Here is a 9,786-nt window from a genome sequence, read left to right as displayed (position 1 = left end):
AGACTCCAACATGGCAACCTGTGATTTTACTTGACATTTTATTAATCTTTGACATGTACACTTTATATATAATTAAAAAAAAACTCCCAAAACGTCTACTGTGTACATCCCATACCCTACCAGAACTCATCCTTCCCCTAACCCTGGCTCCAACCCACCCCAGCTTCATGGGAGATGCATTATTCTTCACCTGGGTGGTTGATTTAGGGTCAGTGGCATGGGGCCCACATCCCAATTCCTGATTCACAGCAAGATGCAATAATAAGCAAAAACCAAACTGCTCCTCTAGCCTCTTTCAACTTGTGTTGGAGTACGATGTCGTCCACACGCTGGGCATTTCTACAGAAACCTTGGACAATGCGGAATGACTCTTAAAACACAGCTGTAAGCCACAGTTTTATTTTGGGTTGCGTTTTTTCACGACACCTGATCAATTGGCAAAGGCTGGGCCTTTCTCACCGTGGCACCTGGCAATGTCAGCAGCTGTGAATTCGGTTGTCAGACTACACACATACACGTGCATCTTGCTTGGTGTGTGCGTCTGGATACACAGCCTACACAGCTTCACATCTCGACTAGGTACAATGATCACACTCCTCCTCACTTGGCTTCAAATCACTTAATGTTGGATTCGCGATATAAAATACACGTCCCGAGCAGTGGGCAATGCCACCTGGCTCTGCGGCAAGGCAACCAGCAGGTGTGAGGAACGGTGGCATCAAAAGGGGCGTGATCTCCACGTTTATCATGTCTGTGTGGGGGAGGGGATTCAACGTGTTGCACTGGGTGTGGAGGTAGGACGGCGTTTTAATCATGGAGTTCTATGTGTGTGGGATAACTTTGTGGATTTAATGTTCTGTGAGGTGCAGTGTGTTTGTGTGGTAGGCTTTGCCGGTTACAACGTGCAGTACACTGTGTTGATCGGTGCTTGTGGTACATGCGTATGTGGTAAATGTGACGGGTGCAATGGGGGGCACGATGTGTAGCAATAGCCAATAGCGTGCATGAGGGGTGTTCCCTCATGTGTGCTCACTCCCGAGTCCCTTTCATCAGCACCTCATCAGCAACACTCGCTAACGAGGTCACACCTCCCTCTCCCGCCCTAGTGGCAGGGGAGAGGGAGTCTAGCCGAATGAGTCCGAGCGTGGGGAGAAGACCCCCCCCCCCACCACGCGGCTCCCCCACTGCACTCGCCCCTGCTGCAAGCCACACTTGTGGTGGTTTTTCATTTTCAGTTCTCACTCTTGGTGTCGTGGGACTGCAGTGTGGCAATGGCATCCTTCACGGCGTGGTAGATGATGTTCTTTACCTGAGGCGAGAAGGTGGGGGGGGGGGGAGAGGGGAAGTGAGGATCCGTGCCATGAGCTGTACAGCGTTCCCTCTTTATTCGCAAGGGATATGTTCTGGATATGCTCGTGAATAGAAAATTTCATGGATAATTATATTGGTCCTACAAAATATATAAATAAGCTATCATAAATAGTTTATGAATGAACTAACCTGAAATTATGATGCGTGGCATCAACACCATCTCTCATCACTTTATCGCATCACTTTCTCTCTCGATGCAGTCGTGTACAGTTCCAGATGCGATTCGCGGATAGGCAAAATCGTGCATAGGACGTTCGTGAATTACAAGGGAATACCGTACCTCAGCTGCTGCTGTGGTGTGAGACAAGGTGAGGCTGTGTGGCTCTGGACAGATTCCAGGTGCATGGGTGTGCGAGTACTTGTAGCCATGTTGATGTTGGAAGGCGTCCAAATTGTATACAGCTGTGTGCAGGTGTAAAGTTGCATGGGTGTATGAGGCTGCATGTGTATGTGGGTGCAAATGGGTGCGTGGCTCACTAACAGCACTTGTTAAGGCTACGAGGGGGATGTTTTGTCTTTGTGGTTACATCTTAGTCAACCCATAACACCTGGATGCTGGCCAGTGACCTGCCAGCAAGCCCTCCACACTGCATGTGCTGTATGTATGTAGAACTTCTTTCGCACCGTATGTAGCCAACCGCGCGAATCAGAGGTGCGGGGAGGGACAACAAACTTAACACAAAACGCAGTTCTAAAGAAATTAGTTTTTAATAAAGATGATTTCAAAGTGCATGTCTCCAGTGGCTTCCTAATATCGGAAGCAAGAGTTCCAGACGGCCGCAGAAGTGCATCTAAAAGCACGCGATGCGGTGACAATCTTTGAAGTAACCGTGTTAGCATCAAAAGTGCACCTGGCCTACATGACATCACCGCCATTTAGTGGCGAATGGCAGCGACTGCTGCTACTGCGTCGATTGTCGATTCTCCACCGACCTGCAGCTTGTCCTCGTGGTTGGAGTGCGTGGTAGACAGCCGCCGGAACTCCTGTGTGAGCCGGAAGCAGTGATGCACGTGTTCCGGTGACACAAAGTCCTCCGCCACCTTGATGCAGCTGTGCAGGTTGTGAACCTGGGTACATGGGTGGGGAAGGGTACACACGTGAACGCACACGTACAGCCCTTTGGTCAGCCCACTGCTGGACGAGGGGGCCTTCCGCACATCTGTGGGTCATCTATGTTAAATGACCGTACTTCTTCTTGGTTTTTTCGGTAAAGTCACGTAGAAGGGAAGTAATAAAATAATAAAAATAAAACATAATAAAATAAAATAATTCTCACTGATCCGTGCAGCTTCTGAAAACGAGCTATATAGCAGCTCAGTGGGCCTTACTTGGTAATGTAAAACATTTCTTATAGTTTAGTTTATGGTCGTGGGTACCTGGTGCGGGGCGCCGGCAGGAATGAAGACGGCGTCGCCCAGGCACTGCGTGATGGCCCAGCCCTGCACTCCGTGCTCCTCCATCAGCCGCTGCCTGAGTGTGCGGTCCAGGTACCAGCTCTGGTCGTGGATGGGGTCGTGGTCGGGGGGGTTCTCCTGGCCCTCCTCCTCGCCCACCTGTAGCACACACGGGAACATGCAAGTGCTGTTAGTGAGCACCTATGAAGGCCGGCACAGCACACGAGGGGGTGGGTGGCCAATACCACACACGACCGCCTTTGTTTCCCCAGTGACAATGCATATGCATGCATGCAAACACGTGCGCACACAAGGTTACGCACTGACGAAGATGCCACCATAGCCTTTAAGAGGCTGTTGAGTAACGTGTGGTTATCAAACTCCGATGAAGGCCGACATGGAGTGGGGACTTAACGGAAATACTAAAATCTGGTTTACATGCGTATACACAAGTACACAAAACATCACGCAGCATGTACACACACGCAATGCATGACATAACCAGATGCGCACACGACTCAATATGCACGCGGCGCACCTTGCGTAGAAGCGCTCGGATCTTGTCGGCATCGCGTGCCGCGTAAATGTGCCAGAGCGCTCCGGGCTTTTCCTGGCCCTCCACCACGCGCCGTCGCGTCGCCTCGTCCACGTCGCCGTCATCCATCGCGCGCAGGGCCTCTACGAGGGCCAGGCCAAGACACACAAAGGGTGTGAGCACAACGCATCTTCATACATCACACACCGTACCGGCATACCCACCACGCAGTACAAATACCGCAATGCAGCACCACACAACATGCACACCGCCGCTGCCGCTTAGCCTCGTCCATTTCTCGCAGAGCCTCTGCAGGGCAGGGCAGGCCACAACGCACGGGCATGTGCACGCCACACCAACAGCACACAAGACTGCTCGGCAACATACCAGTCACACCAACATACCACTCAACACCAACGTACCTCGCTCAATACCAACATACCTTGCCGACATGCACCGACAAATTACCACACAACATATATACAGGCATACCTCCTATAGCACTCGGGATGGGTTATTGGTAAACGGAGCGCGGTACGAAACAGCGCTATAGGAGGTCATTATAACATGGTTCCAATGGAGATGCGTTCCCGATTGCAATTTTTTCTTTTACCAATGAGCGATATACGAGGGCTTCATTGGTGTATCGGTAATAACCTTAATAATGATACTGTACACATGAGACAAGTATTCAAGCATTTTATAAATAAAAATTACTCTTATAAATAATGACATAAAAAATACGTGTCATGTACTCAGCAGCGCATTCGGTCGGAGCTTGCGTAACATTAAACACCATCTGCCGCAAACACATTCTGTGGGAAGCTATACAGTACTAAATGGAAGTAGTCAATCCATGAATCGCCACTGAATCGACGCAGTGATTAACCCTCGATTCATCGATACTCTAATGTCAGATCGACTATGAGCGGAATCGATACAAAAGACATCGATTCAGGTTCCACAAGACCGTATACGAGCAAAGATACACCCCTAACAAGCAACACCACGCATACTTCCAAATATGGGCTGATCCGTGCAGGAATTTTCCACCAGGACAAAGAGTGTTATAAGATATATATATTGTATACCACACACATGCTATACACCCCAAATACCACAATTTACACAAACAGCAATATACCACACATTCTACACAAAGATTCCCCATATAGCCTTCACAGACTGTTGGGCCAAGTGCTGTGACCGAGCACCTATGAAGGTCGGCATGGTACAGTGGCAATGTTTTTACACAGTGCACCAGGACCTAGGGGAGACCCAGAACCGGTTCAGATAACCATCACTGGTGTTAGCCACGAGTGGGAATCGAACTCGGGTCACTGGGTTTGGAGCGCAACGCGCTAACCACTACACACATAATACCATTCGCCATACAATACACCAAATATGACAAACCGCATACACCACACACTCCGTCCCACGCGGGCCATGTGGTGTACGCACCCTGGTGGAAGTCGATATTCTGCGTCTCGGGGATGCCCACGTAGACCATCACGTTCACCGCGTCCGACACGTCCAGGTGGAGGTTGGTTGTGCCCACCTTGCGGTCGCCCTCCAAGGCCAGACCTAAACACCGCGGCACACACCACAACATTGCCAGCATGATAAACACACTGCTACGGCACACACATTTCCACAACACCTCCGATTAGCACGGTTGGCTACGTACGGTGTGAACAAAGACGGTCACCGCATCGCACGCTTTCGGATGCGCTTCTGTGGTCATCTGGAATAGTCAGGAAGCCACTGGAGCTATGCACTTCTAAATAATTTAGATTGAAAACTTATTTCTTTAAAACTGCTTTTTGGCTTTAGTTTGTTGTCCCTCCCCACACCTCCGATTCACACGGTTGGCTACGTAGTGTGAAAGACGTTCAACATACACCACAAAAATAACTGCTTTGCCTTTAGTTTGTTGTCCTTCCCCGTACCTCCGATTAGCATGGTTGGCTACATACGGTGTAAAAGAAGTTCAACATACATTATTCCCCATTGCACTATTTCAGAGAGTATCTGGGCTTCACACTGGGATGTCTGGGCTCTCAAGGGGAGGGGGGTGTGTGGGGTAGTTATTGCACGCGCGCTGACGTTACCGTAGGCGTTGTACATCTTGGGACCCAGGTCGGGTCTCACGAAGTAATCGGGCAGTCGGGTGGCCAGGTTGAGACGGCCGTCCCGCTTTGTGTACTCGGGGAGTGGCAGATTGTCCATGAGGTCCTCAAACCTGCAGGGCAGCAGCGGTGGCACACGGTCACATCGCAGTCACGGCAGCACCGACAAAGTACTTAACTAAAAACTATTTAGATTTGAAGTTTTCATGACTGCAGGGATCCATACTCTTTGGTTCTTTCGGTAAAGTCACGTAGGTATAAAATAAAATTAAGTTACGACGTATCGGGTGCAACACAAGCATCCGTCATCAGGTGTTTTGTTTGAGAAGAGACCTGATGGCTCGTTGGGACATTGTCTACAGGAAAGCCACTCGCACAGATTTTCCTATCTGAAACCTGATTCCCACCACCATCCGGCACAGTAGAATTCCCTCATCAAAACACTACACCATAGGGCCCACTGCATTTCTGACCAACATAAGTGAACTGGAACACATACACCAGGCCCTCAAGATGAATGGGTACTCAGACCGCATTATTCACAAAGCTGTTTCTCCAACTATGGAGAAACAACCCCCTGAGACGCCGATCAAAACCATCACGTTACCATACATAGCAGGCGTTACCATAAATCTTAAACAAACACAAGATCCAGGTCCGATGCAGTACAGTACACAAAATCCGTGATCTAATCCCATCTGTGAAGGATGTCATTCCTGACATGCAATATCCTGGAGTCTACAAACTAAGTTGCACCTGTGGTGGGTGTTACATTGGGGAAACTAAACGACATATCTCGGACCGTGTTCGCGAGCACAAGTCAGATCTGAAACACGGCAGAACTAATACCTCCGCCGTGGCTGACCATTGCTATAATGCTGTGGGCTCTCATGATATTGTTTTTTCCGAGACCAAGGTACTCTGCAAACCTTCAGGCTACTATCAATAGTTTGTTCATGAAGCCATCCAGATATATAAACAGACATAACTTCAACCGAGAAGATGGATACAAATTGAGCAATCATTAGAAGGATGCTATTAACCAGGTAAAACCTTAACTGCTTCATGGTGTTGCCTTCATATCCGCATCTCCAGCTTCTTCAGCCTCCCACTCCCAGCCCCGCTCACTTCCCCCCCTCCGTTTTGCCGTGCTCGACCTTTTCCTAATCTCCCTACCCCACACCCCCCTCTATCTCTCCTCCCTGGCTCCTCCCTGGCTCCTCCCCCCTCTCTTACCTATATAGCCTCTTGTTACAGCGGCCCTTTTTCCTACTTCAGCAATTGTTTCTTGCTGTGGTTGTCCCACCTGATGACGGACGCTTGTGTTGCACCCGAAATGTCGCGATAAAATTTTTTATACATACGTGACTTTACCGAAAGAACCAAAAAGTATAAAAACCATTTATTTTACCTGGTAAGGCCCCAAAGAGCTTTTTAGCACTGTTTCAGAAACGACCTGGCCATAAATGAGAGCGCAACGAAGTGGCTTATCCCGTGGAAATTTACAGCAGCCAAATACTCTAAATGCCCGTTGTTTCTAAATATAGAGGGAAAAACTGGAGGACCCGGAGAAAAAGCCACGCGACCACAGGGAGAACATGCAAACTCCAAATATACAGCAGGCGTCAGGGACGAGATTGAACCCATGACATCCTGTATACCGGGCGAGGGAGTTAACATCTTTCCACCGTGGTGCCCTACACAACTGGTGATAATTTGGCAAGAGTTTCAGATGTGTTATTAGGCTATTGTTGTAGGCAGCAGAGGGTAGTTCCACAGTCTCCATTATGTATCTGTATTTCTCTGCTCGCCACCTTCACAAAACCCTTCCCTGACCAGCATAGTTAAGTATGATGGAATAATGACTGCGACCCACAGTGATGGGGAGGGCCCTCCATTCAGTAGTCGATTGAACAAAGGGCTGTACATTCACATTTATTCATATTTGTAATAAAAAATGTACCACTGCTTTTTGCGCCTGCTTCCCCTGTCCATTCACGAAGCAGGCTGAAAATGTTGCTTCGCTCCCAAGAGCCGAAGAGATTGGGGGTGCGCATTCAGGAATATTAAGAGAGGTTCTGCAAGACGCTGCTAAGACTGAGCACACGCCTCCGAGGTACAAACCTGCTGGGCATCATGTCCCTGAAGTCCTCCCCAGGCGGCCAATCCTTGAGCTTCAGCACCATGGGTTCCTTGTCTCGAGACACCAGCCGCTCTGCAACAACCACAACAACTTCGACTGACGGTGTCTTAAGACTCTTACAAATAAGACAAAACACAGGGCTTTAGTTATTTATGTTAAACCCTGTTTCCATAGGTGGTCATGCGGACACTGTGTCAAATATGAACTTCATTCATCCTGTGGCCGGGCACCCAGAAAACTGTCCTTAACATTAATCAACTTTTTCCAGCAAGCGAACAGCGCGACCTCACGTGGAATAACCAGCACACACGATGATACCACCACGCATGGAATCACCATCAGGAATCAAGGTTCTGTCGGACCACTCACTGTTGAGGTCCTCGAATCCATCCCAGAAGTCTCGGATCTTCATGCCGGAGATGATTGTGCAGCTGCGGCAATTCACCAGGTCGGCTTCCTGCGTGCCAAACTCCCGGCTGAAGCCCTCGGGACGCCACAGCTCGGGATCGAGATTGGCATGGACGCCCGACACCAGCACGGGCTGTGTAGGGTAGAGCACCGCACGACACATTAACACACATACGCGCACAGAGCACACCACGATCACACACAATAACAGCCGCCATTTTCCACCAACTGGCGATGACATCACCACAGCACTTGTGCCAGGCTTAGAGGCACTTTGAGGCTATCGCATTAAGTGAGGAAGGCTCACGGGCAGGTCATGGGCACAGACCCTGGTGTTACGGGTTGACTAAATGAGATGACTAGCAGACTACCTGTGCTCCCAACTGTGCCAACTTGCTGTGTGTTAGCCCCTCCTCCATTGTTGCTGGAGGGCAACTGCATAAAATTGCTCAATGGCATCCTTCACGAGCCCCCTCCACAGATGCCTATCTTGACACCGTTGGTACATGTCAACTGCAGGTTAAATTAGCTTTACATCCTCCTGTACCCACGTACACCCCCCCTTCACACACTGCACACACACCTGTCCCTGCTTCCAACACTCTCGGAAGAGCTTCCAGTTGTGTGGGTGCTGGGGATCGTGGATTCTCAGGAGCCGCCCATCGCACAGCCACGAGTGTGGGCTGTCGGCAATACCACTCTCCAACGGCCTTCGCGCCACACTGCACACACACAGTCAAGTCATGGGAGTCAAGTCACACGCACAGCCATGCAGTCACATACATGCGCACTATTACACAGCGTCACAATCACAGTCACCAACACATAGGTCTCGCACACAGACGCACATGCGCACGCACGCACACATGCAGTGTCTCGCACATTCATGCACACAGTAACACGCAGACGTGCACACAATCACACGCGTATTGTTCCACACCAGCACACATACAGACATGCAGGCATCACACACAGACTTCACACACACAGTTTGCTGTAAGCAGTGCAGCTCTAGAGTATGTCAGCTCTTGAGTGGGTGGAGGGCTGAAATCACCTCTTGGCTGGCTGCTCGGAGGGTTTCATTAGCTTCTGAGTGGAGAATTTGTTTTCGACAACTGAGGCGATGATGTCGTCGAGTAGACTGGGCATGCTGCGAGACCCCTTGGCTCCCTATGTACACCCACACACACAGACAAAGATCCCCCATATCGCCTTAACAGACAGTTGGTGCAAGTGCTGTTAGCGAGCACCTATGACACACACACGACAAAGACATAGATCCCCCATATAGCCTGATTAGACTGTTGGGGCAAGTGCTGTTAGCGGGCACCTATGAAGACTGGCATGGCACACAAAGGGGTGGGTGGCCAGCACCACGCCCTTTGTCACCCGAGTGGCGCCGGGTTCGTTGCGCAGTGCTATGACCACTGCGTCACCGCTCCCCATAACACAAAGTGCACACACACGCACACACACTCGGTCACACACTCACAAACACTCACGGGGGATGGCTGGGCAGCCATGATGGGAGCGAAGGGCAGCATGGCCTCCCCAGGCTGTAGTTTGAGCTTCCCGGCCGTGCAGCTGAGCAAATCTCGGAGCCTCACGCCCGCGGAGCCACTGGGCCCCCCACCACCACGAGGGCTCCCCACCGCGCCAGCAAACGGCGTCAGCCCCACTGATGTCACTGCCACCGATGCCGCTGGCGCCGTTGCCACCGCGGGTTTTGCAAGATTGGCCGTGGTGCTCACGTTCGGCTCTGTGGTTGATACGGCAGAGGTGAGAGTGTAGGTATTGATTGA

At 50.4% G+C, this 9,786-nt stretch overlaps 1 protein-coding gene across 1 annotated transcript in view; it reads right to left on the bottom strand.

Moving 5' to 3' along the window:
* Positions 1 to 21: 21 nt before the first annotated feature.
* KDM3A (lysine demethylase 3A) overlaps positions 22 to 9,786 on the bottom strand; it is a 59,971-nt gene continuing 50,206 nt past the window's right edge. Inside the window, exons 11-21 of the mRNA XM_078869241.1 lie at positions 9,487 to 9,743; positions 9,039 to 9,154; positions 8,568 to 8,706; positions 7,946 to 8,117; positions 7,558 to 7,648; positions 5,416 to 5,546; positions 4,766 to 4,888; positions 3,305 to 3,444; positions 2,749 to 2,925; positions 2,305 to 2,439; positions 22 to 1,309 (exon numbers count right to left, since the gene is read on the bottom strand). Of these exons, the coding sequence (XP_078725367.1) occupies positions 1,232 to 1,309; positions 2,305 to 2,439; positions 2,749 to 2,925; positions 3,305 to 3,444; positions 4,766 to 4,888; positions 5,416 to 5,546; positions 7,558 to 7,648; positions 7,946 to 8,117; positions 8,568 to 8,706; positions 9,039 to 9,154; positions 9,487 to 9,743 (1,559 nt within the window). The 3' untranslated portion in view covers positions 22 to 1,231. The remainder of the gene's footprint in view (positions 1,310 to 2,304; positions 2,440 to 2,748; positions 2,926 to 3,304; positions 3,445 to 4,765; positions 4,889 to 5,415; positions 5,547 to 7,557; positions 7,649 to 7,945; positions 8,118 to 8,567; positions 8,707 to 9,038; positions 9,155 to 9,486; positions 9,744 to 9,786) is intronic.

Source organism: Lampetra fluviatilis, chromosome 27 (assembly GCF_964198595.1).
Source record: "Lampetra fluviatilis chromosome 27, kcLamFluv1.1, whole genome shotgun sequence".
In the NCBI taxonomy this organism is placed as follows: Eukaryota; Metazoa; Chordata; class Hyperoartia; order Petromyzontiformes; family Petromyzontidae; genus Lampetra; species Lampetra fluviatilis.
The sequence above is the reverse complement of the archived record's forward strand: the minus strand, read 5'-3'. Positions and strand labels throughout refer to the sequence as shown.